General features: G+C 43.7%; 1 protein-coding gene across 1 annotated transcript in view; it reads left to right on the top strand.

The window, feature by feature from the left end:
• The first annotated feature begins 6,738 nt into the window (after positions 1–6,738).
• LOC137537848 (mucin-2-like) overlaps positions 6,739–26,128 on the top strand; it is an 85,863-nt gene continuing 66,473 nt past the window's right edge. The window contains exons 1-7 of the mRNA XM_068259800.1: positions 6,739–6,820; positions 13,552–13,810; positions 13,906–14,020; positions 17,981–18,068; positions 19,670–19,776; positions 22,295–22,508; positions 25,982–26,107. Coding sequence (XP_068115901.1) covers positions 6,739–6,820; positions 13,552–13,810; positions 13,906–14,020; positions 17,981–18,068; positions 19,670–19,776; positions 22,295–22,508; positions 25,982–26,107 — 991 coding nt within the window. The remainder of the gene's footprint in view (positions 6,821–13,551; positions 13,811–13,905; positions 14,021–17,980; positions 18,069–19,669; positions 19,777–22,294; positions 22,509–25,981; positions 26,108–26,128) is intronic.

Genomic DNA, 26,128 nt, shown 5'->3' with positions numbered 1-26,128 from the left:
GCCAAAAGTCACAGGGAAAAATCTGGATTTGATGCAAAGCAGCGTTTTAAGGGCAGAAATCACATTGGGCTTGATTCACTAAAGCGTGCTAACAGTTAGCATGCTGGTGAAAAGCCCATTATCATGCCTAAACTCAGTTTAGGCATGATAAAATAAAGTCGTGCGCAAAGTCCCATGCGCAACCGCGTAGCGCCCATTAAACCCTATGCGACGTTGTGCGCGCACCGGACTTTGCGCGTGGGACTTTGCGCGCAAGTTTATTCCTCAAAATAGTGCTAACCTACTTAGTGCAATGGTTATCATGCCCAAAAGTCTTTAGGCATGCTAAGTAGGTTAGCACCGCTTTGTGAATCAAGCCCATTGAATGCTAAATTGGAGGCCTAAAGTGCTTTAAAACATTTTGCATGTGTATACATCAATCAGGGAGTGTAATTAGAGTACTGCTTCACACTGACACACCAAACTCACTGTGTAACGCACCGCAAACAGCTGTTTGTGTTTAGAGACGGCCCGAACTGTTCGCCGGCAAACGGTTCCCGGCGAACTTCGGTGGTTCCAGAAGTTTGATTCACCCCCATAGTGCATTATTAGGGTCAACTTTGACCCTCTACATCACAGTCAGCAGGCACATTGTAGCCAATCAGGCTACACTCCCTCCTGAAGCCCCACCCCCCTTATAAAAGGCAGGCAGCGTCAGGCTTTTCACTCAGTCGTGTGCCTGCAGTAATTAGAGAAGGGAGAGCTGCTGTGCAGAGACCTATTTGGAAAGCTTAGTTAGGCTCTTGTAGGCTTCTTAGCTTGCTCCTTGCTGATTCTTATTGCTAAAAAAGCACCCCTCAACAGCTCTTTTGAGAGCTAATCTTGTTCTTGTGATCCAATTTTTTTTTTTAATGTGTGGCCCACTAGCATTATCTACAGCCCTGTCAGTCAGTCGCAGCTGGCCTTTGGCCCCTTGGTGGTATAATTACTACTGTGCCAGGTTCACATTGTAATACCCATCACTGCATATACCTACCTGTTGTTCACTTCAGTGCACCCACCTACCTACGTGAGCGCACAGTGTCAGTGTCCCAAGTTAGCATGCAATGTGATTTCTGCTCTTAAAATGCTGGTTTGCGTCAAATCCATATTTTTCCCCGGGACTTTTGGCATCTATCCCACTCATCTATGCAAAAACTCAGATGTTAGACCCCTTGAAACATCTTCTCCATCAGGCCAGCATAAATGTTTCTAGTTTTCAAAGTTCGCCTCTCCATTGAAGTCTATTGCGGTTCGCAAAAGTTCGCAAACGTTTGTGGAGGTTTGCGAATCCGGTTAGCGAACCTAAAATCGGAGGTTCAGACCATCTCTATTTATGTATACCTGCCTAGGTTGCCTGGTGGATGATCCTGCTCTGAGTTATACCATATCTTGTCAGCACATCTGTAATTACAGTAATCTGCAGTAGCGTAATATTGAATGGTAATAGTATAAGCGCACACAGTTATATGAGGCAGGTGAGGTGCTCAGTAATCAAGCAGTGTAGAGTCGGAAAATTCCTCACCTTAAGGACAGGGGCTTACTATATAGCAACCACCTTCAGCTGGGTGGAAACATTATTGCATAGTTGAGTGGGTACAAAGTCCAGGATACCGCAGAATGAAGCAAAATACACAGAATAGTGCAGCCTCTTAATCTTTTCTCCTGTTACAGGTTGCATACACACACCAAATATTGATTGGCTAACGATTGTCCAACCTACACAATCTGTTCATAGTATTCAAAATGTGTTGACCATCATACTACATGGAATTGACAAACTGCTACACTCAGCCTGTAAACAAGCAGTGTATGTAGAAGTGGAGGAAATTCACAAGCGTTACCCACAGTCCTATTAGCTGGCTGGTACCTCTCCACTCTCTCAAGTCCAACCTCTGGCTTTGCTCCACCTTCCTCAGGGATGACCTCAAATGTGAAAGCTTGTGTAACGCTGGGAATATACGGCTCGATTTTGAGCCATTAAGATTAAGAAGAATTTCCAACATGTCCGATCTTCCGCCCGATCGTTTCGCCGCTCGATTCCAGATGGAAGTGAATGAAAAAAGATAAGAAAAACGAGCAGAAGATAAGAGAATTGACTGCGGAATCGAGCGGCGAAACGATCAAGCTGGAGAATTGAACAGTGTATGCCCAGCATTACTCTGCCCTACCTGTTTTGTCCTCTGTGTTAGACTCACCAGGGGTTCTGCTGCAAAATGTGAGGGATATGTCACCTAGAGGTTCCAGCTGAAACACATTGAAATTGTTGATGGCCAGGAGACGTCACTGTTGTTTTTGTATCATTCTTGGAAGACCACCAAAACTGTGTGCTTACCAGTGCTGGGCCGAAATTACGCATTAGCGTAATTACGCATCGTAATTCACTACAAATGCACCGTAAGCGTTACGTGTAAGGTTACGGTACTACGCGTAATTAATTACGCGTAGACCGTAGGTTACGTTATTATGCGTAACAAATTACGCGTAAGACAGTAAACTCCCATTGAAATTACACAGTCTGCCGTAATCGCGTAATATTACGCTCCCGTATAATATAAAAAAGCCGCCGACTTTAAGGGTTAATAGCAAAGCCCCCTTAAGTGCTCAGAGCCTCAAATTTGGAGAATATATTAAGGAGATCAGAAGGAATAAGAGGAAATTTTTTTTTTTCAAAAAGACGTTATAGTTTTTGAGAAAATCGATGTTAAAGTTTCAAAGGAAAAATATATACATTTAAAAACCCGCCGACTTTAACGGTTAATAGCAAAGCCTGCTTAAAATGTAGGAACACCAAATTCACAGGGTATATTAAGGGGGTCAGTGGGAATAAGAGGAATTTTTTTTTTTCAAAAAGACCTTATAGTTTTTGAGAAAATCGATTTTTAAGTTTCAAGGGCAAAAATGTCTTTTAAATGCGGAAAATGTCCGTTTTTTTTGCACAGGTAACAATAGTGTTTTATTTTCATAGATTCCCCCAAGTAGGAAGAGTTTTACTTACTTCGTTCTGAGTGTGGGAAATATTAAAAAAAAACGACGTGGGGTCCCTCCTCCCAGACCTCTTTAACCCCTTGTCCCCCATGCAGACTGGGATAGCCAGAATGCGGAGCACCGGCCGCGTGGGGCTCCGCACCCTGACTATACCAGCCCGCATGGTCCATGGATTGGGGGGTCTCGGAAGGGGAGGGGCAGCCAAGCTTTCCCCTCCCCCTCCGAGCCCTTGTCCAATCCAAGGACAAGGGGCTCTTCTCCACCTCCGATGGGCGGTGGAGGTGGAGGCCGCGATTTCCTGGGGGGGGGGGGTTCATGGTGGCATCTGGGAGTCCCCTTTAAAAAGGGGTCCCCCAGATGCCCACCCCCCCTCCCAGGAGAAATGAGTATAGAGGTACTTGTACCCCTTACCCATTTCCTTTAAGAGTTAAAAGTAAATAAACACACAAACACATAGAAAAAGTATTTTAATTGAACAAAAAACATAACCACGAAAAAAGTCCTTTAATATTCTTAATTAACCATTAATACTTACCTGTCCCTTTAAAAGCCAGTTCCCACGCAATATCCTCGGAAATATACTAATCAGTTACAATGTAACAAAGTTGGTACAATGTAACAACTTTGTTACTTTGTAACTCCACCGCACCCGACGTCACTCGCCGCTCACCCGCCGGCCGCCGCATACACTAACGCTAAGTCCCCGCCGGCTCCCGCCGTCCACTCCGCCCACACCTGTCACCCATATACATGCTGGCACCCATGGGTGCCAGCATGTATATAGGTGACATGTGGGAGAGGCGGGGAGGGCAGCGAGAGCCGGCGGGACTTAGCGTCCTTCACCCGACAGAGCTCTGAGCTATATAGCTCAGAGCTCTCTAAAGCATCTTTGTATTTGGGCTCCAAGGAGCCCCATTGGTCCTTAGCAGACCAATGGGGTTCCTTTAAATCAGAAGGAACCCCATTGGTCTGCTAAGGACCAATGGGGCTCCTTGGAGCCCAAATACAAAGATGCTTTAGAGAGCTCTGAGCTATATAGCTCAGAGCTCTGTCGGGTGAAGGACGCTAAGTCCCGCCGGCTCTCGCTGCCCTCCCCGCCTCTCCCACATGTCACCTATATACATGCTGGCACCCATGGGTGCCAGCATGTATATGGGTGACAGGTGTGGGCGGAGTGGACGGCGGGAGCCAGCGGGTACTTAGCGTGTATGCGGCGTCCGGCGGGTGAGCGGTGAGTGACGTCGGGTGCGGTGGAGTTACAAAGTAACAAAGTTGTTACATTGTACCAACTTTGTTACATTGTAACTGATTAGTATATTTCCGAGGATATTGCGTGGGAACTGGCTTTTAAAGGGACAGGTAAGTATTAATGGTTAATTAAGAATATTAAAGGACTTTTTTCGTGGTTATGTTTTTTGTTCAATTAAAATACTTTTTCTATGTGTTTGTGTGTTTATTTACTTTTAACTCTTAAAGGAAATGGGTAAGGGGTACAAGTACCTCTATACTCATTTCTCCTGGGAGGGGGGGTGGGCATCTGGGGGACCCCTTTTTAAAGGGGACTCCCAGATGCCACCATGAACCCCCCCCCCCCAGGAAATCGCGGCCTCCACCTCCACCGCCCATCGGAGGTGGAGAAGAGCCCCTTGTCCTTGGATTGGACAAGGGCTCGGAGGGGGAGGGGAAAGCTTGGCTGCCCCTCCCCTTCCGAGACCCCCCAATCCATGGACCATGCGGGCTGGTATAGTCAGGGTGCGGAGCCCCACGCGGCCGGTGCTCCGCATTCTGGCTATCCCAGTCTGCATGGGGGACAAGGGGTTAAAGAGGTCTGGGAGGGGGGACCATACGTCGTTTTTTTTTAATATTTCCCACACTCAGAACGAAGTAAGTTAAACTCTTCCCACTTGGGGGAATCTATGAAAATAAAACACTATTATTACCTGTGCAAAAAAAACGGACATTTTCCGCATTTAAAAGACATTTTTGCCCTTGAAACTTAAAAATCGATTTTCTCAAAAACTATAAGGTCTTTTTGAAAAAAAATTGTTTCCTCTTATTCCCACTGATCCCCTTAATATACCCTGTGAATTTGGTGTTCCTACATTTTAAGCAGGCTTTGCTATTAACCGTTAAAGTCGGTGGGTTTTTAAATGTATATATTTTTCCTTTGAAACTCTAACATCGATTTTCTCAAAAACTATAAGGTCTTTTTGAAATTTTTTTTTCCTCTTATTCCTTCTGATCTCCTTAATATATTCTCTAAATTTGAGGCTCTTAGCAATTAAGGGGGCTTTGCTATTAACCCTTAAAGTCGGCGGCTACCTAACATTGATCCATGCGTCAACTTTTCCGCTTGGCAGCATGAACGCATTAATTGCTAGTAGGAATTTACGCGTAAGCCAATAACGTAACAACCTTAATTACGGTATTCTTACGCGTAATTGCGTAAGGGCTATGCGTAATTACAGACATGTACCGTAAATGAATGTCTACGCCGTAAGCGCAATTCCGTAATGCGTAATAGCGTAAAATTACGCGTAATGATCCGTAAGCGTAGTTTTTTCCATTACGCCCAGCACTGGTGCTTACCAATGAAAGAGAACAGACATTTTATAAAACTTTAATCTGACTTCGTCTAATGCATCCTTTTTACTTATTCCACACACCCTGAAAAAGTGATATAATGGTGAAATCAGTCAGTTCTAAAAGTCCTTTCTTGCACACATACACTGTATATCTTGCTCATGCCAATTAGATATTAGTTTCCACATTCAAACAAAAGGATATCGGATCCACAAATGTCTGCTTAGATGACCATGTAAAGTGGCTGGACATTATAGAACCCCAAGAGTGATTAGATCTTGGCTGTAAATCTATTATTCCAACACTGTTGATAGTTTAATGTGAACCCGAGGTGAGAATTATGTGGAGGCTGCCATATTTATTTCCTTTTGAGCAATACCAGTTTGCCTGGCTGTCCCACTGATCCTCGGCCTCTAATACTTTCGGCCATAGACCCTGAACAAGCATGTGTAGATCAGGTGTTTCTGACAATATTGTCAGATCTGATAAGATTAGCTGCATACTTGTTCCGAGTGTACTTCAGACACTACTGCAACCAAGTAGATCAGCAGGGCTGCCAGGCAACTGCTATTGTTTAAAAGAAAACAATAAAGGAAACAAATATGGCAGCTTCCATATCACTCTCACCTTGGGTTCACTTTAAGTTATCTCATTGCTTAGTTAATAGGGAAGGTATGTTTTAACAGTGAAATACTTAAGCATTTTGTCCGCTTGTCTGTAGCTATTCCTGCATGTCCAATATTATTTATACAATATCAAGCTGTTGCATACTACAGGGGTCCCCCATACACAGTTTGTTAACTTGTTTTATGTATAGTGTAGGATCATAATTTGAATTTTATTGAATTGTTTCTCTGACAATCACAGGTGACGTGTTTGGCCAGACTAGGGAATCCTGTAATAGATATGATAAGGTACAAGCTGGATACACTGTAGGATCAGTGTAATCCCACCTAATGACCATTATGAGCTACCATGAAACAAAAGGCTTGAAGTCTTTCCTTTGCACAATTATAAGGATCAAAATTAAAGCCCATTCATTTTTTCCAGTAGGGAGGGTAAGCAGGAGAGCCTTATATATAGAGTGAAGGTGGATAAAGAGGACAAGAACAGTTGCTCATCTAGCTGTGTCACCAGTTAGTGAGCATCATGGGGATTCTGGGTCCAGTACTCTGGTTCCTTTCTGCTGTCTTAACTCTCTCCCATTCTTACACATCCATACCCATTCAAGGTAAGCATTGTCTTTGTACAAAAAAATAACTATTTCTTTTACTGGATTTTAAGACTTACGCCATTTGTAAAGCAAAAAATTAACATGGAACATTTTTGGTATATTTTGTATTTTCTTTAGTTATTTTTTAACAAAATGTACTTGATAGGTATAGTAACATTATTTTACTTTTAATTTTGAATTGTCTTCTTTAGGTTTGCTGTTAATGTTAATAGACATGACATTATTTTATGTTATTATGAATTACTTTTTCTCAGTGCTACATATCTGTGTAAACTGTAATATCAGCCTTACATAGTTACTTGGGTTGAAAAAAGACATACGTCCATCGAGTTCGACCAGAGAACAAAGTACAACACCAGCCTGCTCCCTCACATATCCCTGTTGATCCAGAGGAAGGTGAAAAACCCTTACAAGGCATGGTAAAATTAGCCCCAAAAGGGAAAAATTCCCTTCCCGGCTCCAGATGGTAATCAGATAAAATCCCTGGATCAACATCATTTGGCATTCCTAGTAATTGTAGCCATGGATGTCTTTCCACGCAAGGAAAGCATCTAAGCCCCCTTTAAATGCAGGTATAGAATTTGCCATAACTACTTCCTGTGGCAATGCATTCCACATCTTAATCACTCTTACTGTAAAGAACCCTTTAGTAAATAAATGGCTAAAACGTTTTTCCTCCATGCGCAGATCATGTCCTCTAGTCCTTTGAGAAGGCCTAGGGACAAAAAGCTCATCCACTAAGCTTTTATATTGCCCTCTGACATATTTATACATGTTAATTAGATCCCCTCTAAGGCGTCTTTTCTCTAGACTAAATAAACCCAGTTTATCTAACCTTTCTTGGTAATTGAGACCTTCCATCCCACGTATTAATTTTGTTGCTTGTCTCTGCACCTGCTCTAAAACTGCAATATCTTTCCTGTAATGTGGTGCCCAGAACTGAATTCCATAATCCAGATGTGGCCTTACTAGAGAGTTAAACAGGGGCAATCTTATGCTAGCATCTTGAGTTTTTATTTTACTTTTAATGTATCCCAAAATTTTGTTAGCTTTAGCTGCAGCGGCTTGGCATCGAGTACGATTATTTAACTTGTTGTCGATGAGTACTCCTAAGTCCTTCTCCAAGTTTGATGTCCCCAACTGTATCCCATTTATTTTCAATGGTGCTAGAGTCAGACCATTGGTACGACCAAAATGCATGACTTTTTCAACATTGAATTTCATATGCCATTTATGTGCCCATATAGCCATCCTATCCAGATCCTGTTGCAGTATGTCCCTATCTTCCTGTGAGTTGATGATTCTGCACAATTTTGTGTCATCTGCAAAAATAGCAACATTGCTTACTACTGCATCTACTAGGTCATTAATAAATAAATTGAAGAGCACTGGACCCAGAACAGACCCCTGTGGGACCCCACTGCTTACAGTCAGCCATTTTGAGTATGATCCATTGACTACAACTCTTTGTTTTCTGTCCTTTAGCCAGTTCCCTATCCATGCACACAGCCTCTTCCCCAGTCCTTGCATCCTCAACTTTTGCACCAGACTTTTGTGTGGAACAGTGTCGAAGGCCTTTGCAGAGTTCAAGTATATCACATCTACAGCGTTCCCAATATCCACATTAACATTCACTACCTCATAAAAGCTGAGCATGTTAGTCAAACAGGACCTGTCTTTAGTAAACCCATGTTGATGCTGAGAAATAAGATTATTTTCTTCTATGAAGTCATGTATAGTATCTCTTAGTAACCCCTCAAATAGTTTGCATACAACAGATGTTAAGCTTACAGGTCTATAATTTCCTGGATCTGTTTTTTTGCCCTTCTTAAATAATGGGAAAACGTGAGCTGTACGGCATTCCACTGGGACTCTGCCAGTTGAAAGAGAGTCACAAAAGATAAGATAAAGGGGTGTATCTATAACTGAACTTCATTCCCTTAGGACCCGAAGATGCATGCCATCCGGGCCAGGTGCTTTGTCTATTTTTTATTTATTTAGTCTTGCCTTCACTTCTTCCTGCGTTAAGCATTTAATATTACAATTGGAAGATTAAGACTCTTCTGCATCTGTAATTTGCAACAGTGATGTTTCCCTTGTGAAGACAGAAGCAAAGAAAGCATTTAATAACTCTGCCTTACCTTGGTCATCCACCATTGAGTTCCCACCCTCATCCTTTAGGAGTCCAATACAGTCAACCTTTCTTTTTTTTTTTATATCCCTAGTGATTTGATTTTCAGCTTCAATCTTTGCCAGCCTAATTTCTTTTCTACAACTGTTATTGCACTCCTTATAATTGCTTAATGCAGCCTCAGTCCCCTCCTGTTTTAGGATCCCATAGGCATTCTTTTTCCCCTTCATCTTATCTCTAACCTTTCTATTCATCCATAGAGGCCTTTTTTATTCCTAGACATTTTGTTTCCATATGGGATATACATACTACAATATTGATTGAGAATAAGCTTAAAAGCTTGCCATTTCCCTTCAGTGTCCTCCCCTTTTAGTACATTATCCCAGTTCACCAAACTTAGTGCCTGCCTGAGTTGATTCAAGCTTGCTTTTCTAAAATTCATAGTTTTAGTGGTCCCGCTGCCCCGCAGCCTATCAGTCACCAGATCAAACGTTAGCATGTTGTGATCACTATTTCCCAAATGTTCTTGAACCTGCACATTTGATACTGATACATTATCTGGTCTATTAGAAATGATCAGATCCAGTAACGCATTACCCCTAGTTGGTTCTGTTACCATTTGAGTCAAGTAATTGTCCTGTAGTGATGCCAAAAATCTGCTGCTTTTACCAGAATGGGTAGCCTCAATACTCCTATCAATGTCTGGAAAGTTGAAGTCACCCATAACTATGACCTCATTTTTTTCAATCTGCTGTAGTAATTGCAACAATGTTTTAATTTTGAATCAATCACTTTAAATACGCTTTAAATGACCCTCAGGTTTTATGCAACTGAAAAGGTAGGTCATACTTCCAGCAATAAATACCTGACAAGGTTGAAAACCCTTCCCCAATTTTTTTGAAAATGAAGGAACCTAACTAGAAGCAATCCTGAAGTAAGTTTAAAAAGAAATGTTTGATACTTACCTCAGTAGTGGTATAGTCCAGAGGCTTCCCAGGTCCTTCTACTTGCCACTGTTACAGCACTGGTTCCCTCTTTGTCTTCTGACCAGGACAAGCACAACCGCACTGGGCATGAGCGAGTACGGTCTGCACTTGCCTAGCAGAGAAAAGCACTCATGCATGGAGGAATTTTCACAGAGGAATCCTCCAAATTGCTTGTGCACCACCCATGCATGTCTGTTTTTAAAAAGCAAAGATGGAAATTCACTTTTAGAAATGTTGAATTATAGAGCTAAGTATACTCTTAATGTTGATATGCTATACTGATAGCATTAAACGCCATGGTTGAGTGCATACAAGTGCATGCAGCATTCTGTTCATATAAATATTGCATTTCAACACATTGGTGAGAGAGCTTGCTATGGAGGAATACATGAACTTCTGGAAGTGCAGATTTATTTTTTTAGCCTCACTCTCCACCACCCATCACGTACTACCTAGTTCAGTGATGGCTAACTTTTCAGAGGCCGAGTGCCCAAACTGCGACCTAACATCGACTTTTTTTATCTCCGAGTGCCACTGTGTGGGGGGGGGGGGCAGGGGTCGCGGCACACCGAAAAATGGGCGTGGCCATGATATTGTATGGGCGGAGCTAACATAATGATGTAACAGCGAGGCATAAGAAAGCAGTGTTTTCCACCATGATGTGGTGAAACGAGGATTCGCATCATGGGTGTGCAGAAACTGTATGATGCTATTTATACCCGCCGTAACCCCAAAGCAGCAAATATAGCCAACTATGACCATTGCTGCACTGTCAGTTTTGACGCAACGCACATAATGTAAGATTCATATGGTAACATGAAAGTCAATAGACTTCCATGTTACCATTCACAATACAGGTGTGCGTTCCCATGCGTTACGTTGTAACGCATCTGGGAACATTTTAACGCACAACGCATACGTTTCCCCGATGGGTACAGCTGCCGACGTCCACGCTTTAGCGCACCACAACGTGCATTCCGTGCGATCACTGTGTGTTGGCAGCGCATGCATGAAATCGCATTCATGCATACGTTCTATAGTGTGAATGAGCCCTTAATAATAAATGTAGCAAGTTACCCCAGACACCAGAAAATAAACGCAATGTGTGCAACATTTCAGCAGAAAATAATGCAATGTGGGCCACATTGCACCAGAAAACAAACGCAGTGGGCCACATTGCACCAGAAAATAAACGCAGTGGGCAGCATTTCACCAGAAAACAAACAGCGGGCAGCATTTCACTAGAAAACAAACAGTGGGCCACATTTCACCAGCAAACAAACGCAGTGGGCCACATTTCACCAGAAAACAAACGCAGAGGGTAGCATTTCACCAGCAAACAAACGCAGTGGGCCACATTTCATCAGAAAACAAACGCAGTGGGCCACATTTCACCAGAAAACAAACGCAGTGGGCCACATTTCACCAGAAAACAAACGCAGAGGGTAGCATTTCACCAGCAAACAAACACAGTGGGCCACATTTCACCAGAAAACAAACGCAGCGGGCAGCATTTCACCAGAAAACAAACGCAGTGGGCCACATTTCACCAGAAAACAAATGCAGCGGGCAGCATTTCACCAGAAAACAAACGCAGTGGGTCACATTTCACCAGAAAACAAATGCAGGGGGCAGCATTTCACCAAAAAACAAATGCAGCAGGCAGCATTTCACCAGAAAACAAATGCAGTGGGCCACATTTCACCAGAAAACAAACGTAGCGGGCAGCATTTCACCAGAAAACAAACGCAGTGGGCCACATTTCACCAGAAAAACGCAGTGGGCCACATTTCACCAGAAAACACACACAGTGGGCAGCATGTCACAGGACATAAACACAATGTGACAAAACATTTTACCAGAAAATAATACAGTGGGCCGCATTTTACCTGAAAAAGAAAAAGTAATGTACTCACCTGACAGAAGTCTTCTCTCTCGGCTGGGCTCTGGCGCGCATCTCCCCCGGACGTTCCTCCTGCAGTCTCCCGCGCTGCCACTGACAGGCAGAGTGCAGGGCTACGGGAAGATGGCGCCCGAAGCCCTGTACTGGAGACACAAATAGTCTCCAGTACAGGGCTTCGGCAGCCATCTTGCCGTAGCCCTAGTCTGCCTCCCGGGAGACTGCGGGGTTGCGGGTTATGAACTGGTGCGGCGGCGTCTAGTAGACGCTGCGGCCAGTTCATAAGCAGAGGTGGCGTGCCAGCAGATTAGGCTACGCGTGCCGGGGCCGGCACGCGTGCCATAGGTTCGCCACCGCTGACCTAGTTCAACCAACAAGAGGAAGTGGTACTTGCAGCAACCTACTTCCCTATTTCAAACTGCAATCCGGTCTTGAATGGCTGGGCAATAAGGCTATTTAGTGTGTAAGGTCATAAGAGCAGTAAGAACCATGGAAGGCTCTGTGTGTAAATAATCTACAACGCCATTGCATTGTGTCACTGTTTGCATTATTTTTGCTCATTTTTGCTTATGATGTCAGGACTATGCACTGAACAGGGAGGATGTACAATATTCAGTTTGAAGTGTTTTGTGTCAGCATGAGAGCAGAAAGAATAGCTTGCAATTCTTGCTTGGTTTGTGCAGAGTTCTGTGAAATCTATACAGTCATACCTCTATAAACAGGAAGTGCCTACAAACAGTGATTAGTTTGTTACATCAATACAGGCACTGCATTGATGAGATAATCTGGGTAAGGGTATTCATCTTGCCCTTATATTTCAAAGCATTTTTCTAGTGCATGGTGCACTTTAATGACTGCCTCCCAAGAAATGTATACCTTTCAGTTCTCTACCCGAGGTGACATGATGAGATAGACATGGATATGTACAGAGCCTTGCACACAAATAACTATGCTGTGTTCCTTTTTTACTTTCTCTGCCTGAAATAGTTAAATGTCAGGTATGTAAGTGGCTGACTCAGTCCTGACTCAGACAGGAAGTGACTACAGTGTGACCCTCACTGATAAAGAAATTCCAACTATAAAACACTTTCCTAGCAGAAAATGGCTTCTGAGAGCAGGAAAGAGATAAAAAGGGTCAATAGTTCATAGATTTTTAGCTCTGGCATACTTCAATGAATGTGTCATTGAGCATAAACAATAAAACTTAAAAAGTAGATTTAAACATAAAATAAAACTGTGGAATATCTTAAAAAGTCATTTTTAGGGGAAAGAAGATAGATATAATTGTTTATTTCATTCGTTTATTTTCACCTTAGGTTTCATTTAAGGATGCTTTAACACTTGGTGCTATGCGATTTTTAACGATCACACCTTGCCCGAAACATCACATCCTGTGTTATAGCCGAGGTGCGACCAAGTCAAACTAGTGAGGCATTCTTCCGTTGAAAGTATGCTTTATTTAGAGGGTATACCCACAAGTTGCATGGTATCACAATGCATGCAGTGTGTTACCACGCCAGAAACCGCCACACTATGACGCACTGCATTCAGTGTGATACGGTTGTCACTACTCCTGTGACGGGATGCAGCATTTTCTGCATTTTCAGGATGTGGCAACGCATCAAGTGTAAAAGGGGCCTAAAGTGAATGCTTGACTGGTACATAAAATTTGCCTGCATCTGTGTAATGATTATAATATATATCTCAATAGTAAATTCGGCACGCAGCGACCATGTCTGCAGCACCTGGGGAAAGTTCCAATACAAAACCTTCGATGGAGATTTCTATCAGTTTCCAGGAACTTGCAACTACCTCCTCACTTCTAACTGTCTGGACACCGTTGAGGATTTCAACATCCAGATCCGACATTCAGAGGCCGCGAATGAGACGGTTGTGTCCCACATCATGATCAAGATTGTGGGTTTGGTCATTGAGATGAACAAAGATGTAATCATGGTGGGAGGTGAAACGTAAGTCTGACATTTCAGTGTATCGTCGATAAAGTCATAATAGTTTCATATCTGCACACATTATTTCAACAATCTTCTTTTTCTATCTTTGACAGAATTACTGTTCCATACAGCCATCTGGGCATACAAATTCAGTACACTGGTGTCTATGTGAAAGTATCTTCCAAGCTAGGAGTGAGCCTTCTATGGAATGCAGATGATGCTCTTACAGTAAGACTAGATTTTATCTGTTTATGTTTCCATGTATGTTAAGTAGAGTTCCGCTCCAAAACCTATTAGAGCCTCATCCACTGAAACTGGAAACTCAAGGTTACAATAAGTGCTTGAATTAAACTTTGCTGGAAATAAAGTATATGTTTTCTATGCTGTGTTTCAGTGGACCTCTCGGCAGTACAATACAGTTTGGTCAGCAATATAAGTGGCAGTGAATGCACCCTTTTCCTTGTTCAAGCAGGGCATAGACAGAAGAGGGAAGGGATCTAAGGAGCCCCCTCCCAATGATAGGGCTAGTCAAATGCTGCAGGAGCTTGAGAGTTCATGTTTGCGGGGGATGTAGAGTTATATAGGCTGGGCACGGAGTCTCGTTTAAATGGGGAGAGATCAGGAAAAAGGTCCCTCCCTCAATTTGCTTAGGTTGTTCTTTCTGCTTAAAGAGTAACTGTCAGGCATAAAATAAAAAATCAATTCTTTATTTTTATCTGGTAAACAAGTAATAATGATGCTAATCAGGCAATCCAAAAGTTTAAATCACTATTACTTTTCTTGTTAATTAATTATCATTCCCCAGTTTACATGACTCTTATTTGGTACACAGAAAGTTTGGTACACAAAAGAGAAGTTGCAGGGCATGCTGGGCTGTCTTTTTTTGCTTCTGTACTTCCCCTCAGACTTAACTAAAGCAGTCTGATTGGCTGAAGCCTCTTTCCCTCCTGTTTTCCCCTCCCACACCTCTGTTCCTCTCTGATTGGCCAATATTTCTCATGCTGAGACAATGCACTTTCTATAGTGAAGGGCGGGCAAATCAGGCAGAGGAGACTAAGGGTGGCTATTACATCTGGGCTGGCTTCAAAATAGGCACAGTAAATATGGAAACAAACTGTCTAGAATAGCATTCTCTACTTTTCCTTTATAAAATTCACAGGAATCATAACGTGGACAGTGCAATACATATGTTATGTAAGTAGAGCAAGTATTTATCTACTTATGCTTACCTGAGGAAAATGTATGCGTGCTCTAATACCAAGTTTTAACCCTAGCAAGTGTGGCTCTGCAAATCTGGCTCAATTGGCTATTCATGAGGCAATGCTCATGCAAATATGCATTTGCTTTCGCACGCCAAACCATGCAGGGTCAAAAAACGAATACCGCAAAGCGGTCGCCCTGCCGGAATTGGTTCATGTCACATAAGCACTATCCAGGAGCGCCACGGGGAGGCTTCCCAATGCCCCCATACAACCGGTGGACCACGGGGTATCAGGCACTTTCACCGCCTGGGAACCGCAGCTGCACCCCGGAGGGGGAGGCTGGGTGGCGCAGGCGACCCCCCCAAGCGTGGCCAGCGTCGGGGGAGCCGTCCACTCCAACCTCCCAAAATTAAAAACAGGCACTTACCTTAACGTCCATTGTGTTCTGCTACATGACCATTAACTTGGGGGCACCACATGAGAAAGGAGTGAAGCATGGGTCACCCCAAGCTTTAGAGCTCAGGGCTGGCTCACACACAACACTCCAGAGGGGGGGGGGGGGAGGACAGGTGCAAACAACTCACTCTAGGGCTCACACCACCAGAGCAAGCCATCTTCCACCTGCCTCCAAAGGATACAACCACAAAAAATGCTTACCTGAGGAAAATGTATGCGTGCTCTAACACCAAGTTTTAACACTAGCAAGTCTGGCTCTGCAAATCTGGCTCAATTGGCTATTCATGAGGCAATGCTCATGCAAATATGCATTTGCTTTCACACGCCAAACCATGCAGGGTCAAAAAACGAATACCGCAAAGCGGTCACCCTGCGGAAATTAGTTCATGCCACATAAACACTATCCAGGAGCGCCACGGGGAGGCTTCCCAAATCTACTTATATATTTGTTTTTGTTTTCCTAAGATAGTATGGCTGACAGCTCTTCTTTCAATCCTCTCAGGTCATCAGTTTTGTGTTGTCATTGCAGCTAGCGGGGTAAGGTCTCCGGAGGTGAGACAGTATTAGTGTTGGTGAAAACTCACTTTGGTTGGATGCCTACAATATAGTTGGTCTACATTGGCTGCTTGCCTATTAGGATCTGTTTAAGCCTTCTGATTCCTTACCTCAATTGTCTAGCTGTGATATTTTCATTATTTGTAAATTGTTATATATTTGTTAATAAATAAAGGAGTGCTTTGGCATGCCAGTTCTTTTGAGACTTCCGACTACGCAGCACTGTACAGAGAAGCGACCTTTGACACCTAAGTGACCTCCAAGTGCGTAGTTCCCTTAAAGTGGACCTGAATTCAGAACTTCCTTTCTGCTCTAAAAGATAAGCACCAGTATAATAACCTTTATAGAAAAACATTTTTGTGACAACTGATACAAATCCTGCAATAAATATGCAGTTTGTCTGTTTCTTACTTTCATGGAAGCAAACATATTGTTCACATCCTGTGTTTACAAATGAGAACTCTGACGTGGCAGTCAGGTGACACAGCTAAGGGACAAAATTACAACTTCTGATTATCCACAGATAAGGGTGAATTAGACAGGCTAAACCTCTTAATACATACAGGGTTCATTTCTCTGTTTTCCTTCTGTCCTGTGCAAGAGTTCAGGTCCACTTTAAGGCTCATAACCATCTGAATATTTTCCTGCCAAAACTGTTAAAGACAAACAACCTTTTGCACGATATCATATGACATCATTTAACGAAAGTTCATTAAACGATGTTCAACGACGACCAATTACATGTGATAATGATTGATCCAATCGTAGACTGTCCTTCCGATCTCCATTGACCCCCCGCACTATTTACTGCGACTGTACAACGTTGCACTCATGCCCATCATTTCTTCCCAAGGTAAACAATTGCGGAAGATGGATCTGGGAACGATCATGTGTAGCATCTTTAGTCGCCGCGTATCCCCTGATCCATCTTCTGTGGTCTGTGTGGTGGTTATTCAGCTATACTCATGCAAGTCGTCAGATCTTTAGCAACTCCCGATACCTGAGCACACTGTTCTCTTAAGCCTCATCTACACGCGTAGATGAGGCTGCGATCCGGCGGCTCGATTAGCCGCCGGATCGCCTCTTCCGCGTACCCGCTCGTGCCTGCCGCGTCCCCGCTCGCCGTGTGTGCGCCGCATACGATTCCCCGCTTGTCCCCGCCGGCACCGCTTATCTTCCGCTCGATTCCCTGCCATTGTCCCCTCGCGGGGAGCGAGCAGGGAATCGGCGGAAGCAAGATCCGTCCTGTTGGATCTTATCAATCGAGCCGCATCGGCGGCTCGATTGGTAAGGAGCATCGCGGCCATATCTACGTGTGTAGATGCGGCTTTACACCGACTGCTGGAAGCCGCTCTATCATGTCCTGAAGATTGTCCCTCCTCCCGCTCCATAGTAACAGCCTCTAGGCTATTGATATGTCGATACACAAGTCGGCCCCGAGACATTGAGTCATAATCCCAGCTGGCAAAAGTCAAAGTACATGCGTATGAAGCTTTAGATGAGGGAAAAGCAAGTGCTGAGGTAAGTGGTAAGCATGTGAGTAAGAAGAAGCATGTAAACTGATCAAGCAACAGTCTCGTGTGTAACTACTCACAGTCACATTTGACAGACTTAACAGACATATTGGATATATTGATCAGACAGATTAAAATAACCTTGTTTGATTGCTACTTTACCCCCCCACAATATGCCGAAAGAGTCTGCAGGCTGTGCGTCACACCCATCCTCTTGCTTGGATAGTCAAAATATATAGAACTTTAATCAATTGATCTGTATCAAAATCACATGATAATGCAGTTATACAAATATATTTACATACCATAATTTTTATCACTTTCTCTAAAAATCATTTTACGAAACTCTACATTTGGAAATAGACGCACACATCAGATTAACATTGCCTCCCTGTTTGGTATTCTCATACATATTATATTTTACTACAGATAACTTACATGTAGATTCTTTTGATCTCAAGGTCAAAGTGCCACCAAAATACATTAACAGGACTTGTGGATTGTGTGGAAACATGAATGGAAATAGTCAGGATGAATTTGCCTTTGATGGTAAGTTTACAAGTTGAACTTGTTCTACTTTAGAGAGAAAAGCTGTAGGTAATACCTTTATTAGCTAAATGAAAGCTAATAACAACAAAACAAAATGATCTTCCTCAGGAACACCACCGAAGGGACTTACCTACATTTTCTCCAAATCATACAGCCAAAAATATTAACCAGTATAAAGTTATTGACTACATTCCAAACCACCTCTACCACATATAGCATATACTTTCAGAATTGCAAATGTACAGCAGGATACCACTGTAATTCCTGTGCAACTGCAAACATTCAACAACTGGTCTTTGGTTTAACCTATTAGGTGCTACATTTTTAGTTTGAAAGCTGCTGGTGCATTCTAAACCTCTGCCGGCATACTGTATGTTCTTTGGCTGCCTAGTGCAGCCAAATGAGAGGGTGACTATAGCAGTTATAGTTACCTGCTTCAGACAGCATCTTCTCTTCCTCCACCAGCAGCTCTGAACTTCCAACAGGTCTTCTGGGTCCCAATTACATGATATGACATGTGTCCAAGATCCAGGAGACCATGTCAGTATTACAGCGTCACCCGGTGATGGAAAAGGGGTGATGGAAGAATCTCTTAGGTCATCCCTTTCCCACCACTGGGTGGCGTTGTAACACTGACACGGTCTCCTGGATCCCGATCACATGTCACCAAGAAGACATGTCGGGGTTACATCGCCACCATAGTGGATGAAGAACACGCTGATCCAGCTGTACAGACAGGTAACTATGCAAGCTCCCTGCCAACACTCTTTATACCCTGCTGAGCCTGCCAGACTAGGGAAGGAACACTTTCCCAGTGACAGGAAAAATTCAGCCCTGCAGCCAAATAAAGTTGTACTTTATTTGGCTGCTAAAGGTTTAAAGGTATATTTTGAATTAAAGAGGAACTCCAGCCTAAACAACAGGCAAATGTTTTAAACGAACAGGCAAATGTTTGATTTCATGATGGCATCCATCTTTTTGGTTGAAAGGAGGTGACAGGGAGCATGAGACACAGTTCCAACTGTCCTGTGTCCTGAGCACCTCTCCCAGTTTCTAGGCAACGTGAATAACAACATAGGAAATCCCATCATGCTCTGCACAGCATCAGGGAAAAAAGCCCGAGCTTTTTTTCTTTGATGGGTGGAGCTTAGATAAAAATGCAGCTAAAAATGATGCTTTGGTAAGAAAAACAAAGTTCTGATGCTGTGAAACTGTTAAAGAAACACCAAGCCTTTTTAGTTCTGCTGAGTAGATTTTTAGTCTGGGTGTTCACTTTAAGGTACACCTCTTAGACAGCTATAAATGTCATCTTGACCACCATTTTTCTTTTGTAATCCTTATACTCTGGTTAAATTATCACTAGTATACAGTTCAGGTGTTTTGACTGATCCTCATACCAGGTGATTTCTTTCAGAACGTATTATAACTAGTTGATCAGCAATACAGCTTAGAAACTAGCATTTTTATGGAAGGGTGCCTCTATAGCTTTCTAATAACAGATATACTTTAACAAGGCACTGCAATTGGTAGACTATCAGATTACAGATTATTTTACAGTCTTTAAAACATACACTAATTAATGTAAATGTGTTTTCATGCAGAAATGCTTCTAACACCTGTCCAGTTTGGGAACCTGCAGAAGCTCAATGGGCCTACAGAGCTATGTGCTGACGTTATACCACCTGATCCTAAAGACTGCAATGGCCTGGTAACATATCACAGAACCATTACTGCAAGTGTACAGGGTGGTGGGTGAGGATTTACAGCACTCTGTGGGTGTTATGTGATGAGAGTTGAACTGCATCCGAGCTGAGCTCTGAATGAATGCTCTGACAATCAGGTTTGCCTAGATTTTAATAGAGTAGAATACAGCACTATACTAACAAGGAGAGGGGTGGGTGACCCACACACAAGGGGATATGTGACCCGCCTTTCAGGTGTCCGATCTTTCCCATCTATTTCCTGATCTGTAAAAACCAGGTGGGAAGGTCAAACCACCATACACACTTGACTCTCTCATCCAATCTTTTGTGCCCAGCAAGTTCTATTGTGTTTTTGCCTTTATTGATCGGTCATTTCCACAAACACAAACCATGTTATGTGCACATCCAATTGATAGTTACCACTACATTTATTAATTTAATGACAGGAAAATTAACAGGTTCTTAGCCATGTCTGATTTATCAGTTGAAGAATTTACTCTCTATTAACAACCAGTCCATTAATTTTGATCACATCATGAATTGTGAGTAAATATTGCCTCATGTGCAAAGTGTGTGCCCTGTGTTTGGCCAGACAGGATGCTGAATAGCAATGATCCTTATGTGTGCCTTGGCTATTTATGACAGGTTTGGGTACAGTACAATGCTTGACACAATTAGTGTAGTCCTGATAGGTGGGAGGATCACTGGGGAAGCTGAAGGACATAAGTGACCTGATTGAGCTGGAGGATAAAAATGGTATCTTTACAATTTCTATTTATTGGCACCACTGAATACTACTGATTTGGGAGCATGCTGTCCAATTACATTTTGGGAACTCGATGCCCATTTGTGTGTTGGGGAACATGTTTCACATGTTTCCTCATTTCATATATGGGGGACGTTATAGTTATTGTTATGTTGTGATGTTAGGAGATGCTGTGATACAAGCTTCCTCTGCAGCCCCTGGGATCTGTTCTAGAATTCGAAAAAGAAGGGTGTGCAGTTCAATAGGGCAGAGACTCACATGGAGGCTGTCATTCACCTGTACATAAAAAAAAAAACAGCCCTTCCATTGAATGCTGCAGAATTAAAGGGACTCTGAGCACCTCTCATGGGCATGCCTTTAAGACAGACGACTTCCAACAAAGTCGTGCTATGACCCCTCTGGAGGAGCCTCTTGCAATGGCCATGCGTGTCACTTCCTCTTCCTTCTTCATTCAGTGATGCACTTCTCTAACAGAGAAGACAGGGGTGACCCGGAAGTTATAACATAGCCAAGATGGCAGCCGCAATTTTTAAATCGAAATCCAATAAAAACTATTTGGTGTACATTGGTGATTCAGGCATCAATGAGGAGAGCACAAGCTACAGAAAGGTATGCATCTTTAATGGAATACTATCGATACCCAAGTGTTCTAAAATGACAGTGTGCAAATAATGTCTAAGTAGCTGTGTAAACATTTTCCTACTTTTCATGTTAAATATCAGAGGCAAAAACTGAAATTTATTGAGGGTAGGATTTAGCTATATTGGGACAAATCAATTGCAGAAGGGGTGTCTGCTTCAATGCACAGCCAGAGTTGCATATCAGACTACAGAAAGCAAATATCAAACATATCAAACTCTGAAAGCAAAAACAATATAAAAAAGCTGTGACAATTAGTTACATTTCCTCTGCTCTCTTCAGACAAGTCAGTCAGAATCAGAGCTCCAAACAGCTGCAGCTCCTGTGTCCTGTCTCTCTCTGCCACACACAGAGCTACACATAGAGTTAACTGATCAAGTGTGAGGGGAATTTCCCCTCTCCTCATGGCTCAGTCAGCGGTCAGTTTTGGCGTCAGTAAAGACTAAAAGTATTTTGCTAACAGTAAACAAAGAAGTTGCTACTAAAATGTATACACCAGTACTTAGCAGCACTTCCCAAACAATTCCTGTGTCAATTGAAAAAAATATGTGAATCGATAGTATTCCTTTAAGTATTTTGCAGTACTGGTCGGAGTCTTACAAGCATGCACATGAGCATTGCTATGAGCAGTGCTGAGGGCAACAACCAGAGAGGGCAATTGGGAAGGTACTATAACATAAAACAGAAAAGATCTGGGCTTTCTACTTTTTGTGTTTTATGGTCATAAATAGGGATGATCAATAAGATGCAAAGTTGAAGCAGCTTTCAAATGAAGCCTAGGTGGGATTCAGTTGGTCCATATTTAAGCTGCAATTATTTGCATAATTTAATTCTGTATCTACTCAGAATTTTGTACATCTCACGGACCTTCCCTAATCATAAGCATTTCCAGAGAATCTCTTTGTGGTATGGTGCTCCAGCCCTGTAGGCTGGAAATGTTGTTTCTATTGTCACTGTCAGGAGATATGTATATGCACAGTAGTCAAAATAAGCTGGAAAACAGCAGTATCTTTATTAATATTCATTTTGATGCTATCACTTAGTATGTGATCACTAGTGTCCATACAGTACATAATATCCATAATAAAGGATTGTACATTACTCTCTTTTCTATGCAGTATGAGACTTGTGTTAAAATGCTTTCCAACCAAGCCTTCAGTGACTGTGAGATGCATCTGCCTCAGCATCAGTATGTCCAAGCCTGTATATCTGACCTGTGCAGCTGCCAGAATTCATCTGACCCTTCATGTGCCTGTGATACCCTGGCTGAATATTCCCGACAGTGTGCCATTGCTGGTGGGAAGCCACAGGATTGGAGAACCAATATGTGTGGTAAATGCATTTCTTTCTTTTAGATTTCATGCACTTATATGAAATGAATATGGTAACATGATGTATGTTAGCACCAGAACAACCATGAAGAGGAAGGAAATGATGATGGATGATGCACAAATGAGCTGTGTATTGCAGCTCAGGAAGGAAAGAACACAATGCACTTGTTCTTTGCTTGTTCTATGGTTATCTACTGTGGCAATTACATTCTGTGGACTAAGTTTTGAGGGAGAGTTTATAGATATGAAAGGTTGGAGAGTGGCGAATGTGTTGTGGAAGTGGATTCCAAAGGAGGGGTGAAGCAGTGCGAAATCTTATGTACGTGAATGCGAGGAAGAAGAAGATCATTAACAGATCTGAGATTGTGGTTGGGTTGGTACCTGGAAACTAGTGAAATGATGTACAGGGGAGAGAGATTGTGGAGAGCTTTGTAGGTTATGGTTAAAGGTAGCCATACACTGGTCGATTGGGACAATGGGAAGCCTCCTCGTGGCGCCCCTGGATAGTGCTGTATAGCATGAACTAATTCCCGCAGGGCGATTGTTTTGCGGTTTTTGGTTTTGACCCTGCATATTTAGGCATGCGAAAGCAAATGCTTATTTGCATGAGCAATGTCTCGTGATTAGCCAATAGGCCAAATTTGCAAAGCCAGATTTGTCAGGTTCACTTGGTTGATGCACACATGTTCTTTCTCTGATTGTAGTTAGCATTGCATTTCTTTTTTCTGAGGGCAGGTAGTGAGTGGCTTGTTTTAGGAGGTGAGAGCCCTGGAGCAGGCTATTTGCGCCTGTCCGCCCCTTATGTGTCGCACCCAGGTTATGCGCATACAGCAGAACGCAATGGACGTTGAGGTAAGTGCCTGTTTTTAATCTTGGGAGGTGTGTGCGGGCGGCTCTTCCCGGCGCTGGCCACGCTGGGGAGATCGCCTGCACCCCCCAGCCTCCGCCTCCGGGGTGCCGCTGTGTGGGTTCCAGGCGGTGAGAGTGCCTGGGACCCCCGCGCCCCCCCGGTTGTATGGGGGCAATGGGAAGCCTCCTCGTGGCGCCCCTGGATAGTGCTGTATAGCATGAACTAATTCCCGCAGGGCGATTGTTTTGCGGTTTTTGGTTTTGACCCTGCATATTTAGGCATGCGAAAGCAAATGCTTATTTGCATGAGCAATGTCTCGTGATTAGCCAATAGGCCAAATTTGCAAAGCCAGATTTGTCAGGTTCACTTGGTTGATGCACACATGTTCTTTCTCTGATTGTAGTTAGCATTGCATTTCTTTTTTCTGAGGGCAGGTAGTGAGTGGCTTGTTTTAGGAGGTGAGAGCCCTGGAGCAGGCTATTTGCGCCTGTCCGCCCCTTATGTGTCGCGCCCAGGTTATGCGCATACAGCAGAACGCAATGGACGTTGAGGTAAGTGCCTGTTTTTAATCTTGGGAGGTGTGTGCGGGCGGCTCTTCCCGGCGCTGGCCACGCTGGGGAGATCGCCTGCACCCCCCAGCCTCCGCCTCCGTGGTGCCGCTGTGTGGGTTCCAGGCGGTGAGAGTGCCTGGGACCCCCGCGGCCCCCCGGTTGTATGGGGCAATGGGAAGCCTCCTCGTGGCGCCCCTGGATAGTGCTGTATAGCATGAACTAATTCCCGCAGGGCGATTGTTTTGCGGTTTTTGGTTTTGACCCTGCATATTTAGGCATGCGAAAGCAAATGCTTATTTGCATGAGCAATGTCTCGTGATTAGCCAATAGGCCAAATTTGCAAAGCCAGATTTGTCAGGTTCACTTGGTTGATGCACACATGTTCTTTCTCTGATTGTAGTTAACACTGGTCGATTTGCCATCAGATTCGACCAACAGACAGATCCCTATTTGATCGAATCTGATCAGAGAGGGATCGTATGGCTACCTTTACTGCAAACAGATTGTGAATCGATTTCGGCCTGAAACCGTTCACAATCTGTGGTGGTGGTGGTAGTGCTGCTGCCGCCGCTCCCCTCCCCCGCCGCATACATTACCTGCTCCGCCGGCACGACTCCCGGGTCTCCGCTCTTCTTCTCCGTCTCCGCTCTGGTCTGCGGCATGCTTCCCTTCTTCCTGTCTGGGGGAAGTTTAAACAGTAGAGCGCCCTCTACTGTTTAAACTTCCTGCCGGGACAGGAAGAAGGGAAGCATGCCGGAGACCAGACCAGAGCGGAGACGGAGAAGAAGAGCGGAGACCCGGGAGTCGCGCCGGGGGAGCAGGTAATGTATGCGGCTCTACTGAGTCGGTCGTCGGGCACTCGAACGCCGCTGGCAATGCGCTCTTTACCCGCGGGCGATCGACGGTTATTTTCCGCACGGCGCGCTCGACGGGATCGGATGGAATGGATCGAAATTCTGCGTGTAGCGTGAACGATTGGCAGCAGATTCGATCCCAGTGATCGAATCTGCTGTCGAAACGGGTGCAAATCGGGCCAGTGTATGGCCAGCTTAAGAGTTTGAAGTGGATCTTCTGGTTAATTGGTAGCCAATGATGAGCTTAACAGAGAGGAGCAGCAGAGGAAGAGTGAGAAGAAAGATGAATGTGTCCAGCAGCCGAGTTCAGTACATAAGGTGCAAGCCCAACAGGGCCGGGCCGAGGCATAACCTGGAGAGGCTCCAGCCTCAGGGCGCAGTGTAGGCGGGGGCGCAGAATTCATTCAGCTGTCATTCCTAATTGTGTTTGAAGAAGAAAGAAATAAGAAAAGAGGATACATGGCAGTGACTGCAAGCCACATAACTAGATATTAAGGTGTTGGGGAGGTTGTGGGCCCTGTGGCGCCTCTTAGTCTAATAGCAATCAGTGTGTGATGGCTGGGGTGGGAGGGATGGAGGGGCGCACTTTGCTGTCTCAGCCTTGGGTGCTGGAGGAACTTCTCCCGGCTCTGAAGCCCAATCAGCAGGTATGACAACAAAGTGCAATAGTGCTAATTCATAGGACAACAAAATAAATAAATACATAGAAAAACTAAGCCTGAGGTTTTTACAAGGATGGAACAGTATATCGAGCATGCAGCAAAGAAAGTGCAAGGACCACACGCATAGAAAGAGGACATGTATAGAAAGAGGAAGTGATACTTTGTGTAGTACGATAGCTTAACTGCAAAATCTCTTCATAGTTTGCAAAATATGTTGGCCTTCATGTCATGGAGGTGGTAAAATTGGTCAGTTATTGGCCAATTAAAATTTGATGTGTGTGTATACCAAGGTTTAGGATTCTCAAGTGAGACATAAGCAGCACAAGCTGCATCACTAGATGACATCACCTTGCTTCTTGCTTCTCTGTCCAATTGGATAGCATATTTGTAATCATTGGATGCACTGAGGATGCAGAGCTGTAAAATGCCTATGAGAATTGCATGTTTATGTCCACCTGGGGTAGTTCTAAAAACTGATCATGTCCAAGGCTTGGCTTGGAAACTTAGTCGTCAAATATTTTCAGCTTGAACTGATAGCCTTTCATTTTTATTGGCAGAGAGGACCTGTCCAGGGAATATGAAGTATGAAGAATGTGGATCACCTTGTGCCGATACCTGTTCCAACTCAGACAGAACACGTGTTTGTGAAGAACTCTGTTTAGATGGCTGTTACTGCCCGAACGGTAAGTCAAATGATGTTGTTA

This window comes from Hyperolius riggenbachi, chromosome 11, assembly GCF_040937935.1.
Source record: "Hyperolius riggenbachi isolate aHypRig1 chromosome 11, aHypRig1.pri, whole genome shotgun sequence".
Lineage (NCBI taxonomy): Eukaryota > Metazoa > Chordata > Amphibia > Anura > Hyperoliidae > Hyperolius > Hyperolius riggenbachi.
The sequence above is the reverse complement of the archived record's forward strand: the minus strand, read 5'-3'. Positions and strand labels throughout refer to the sequence as shown.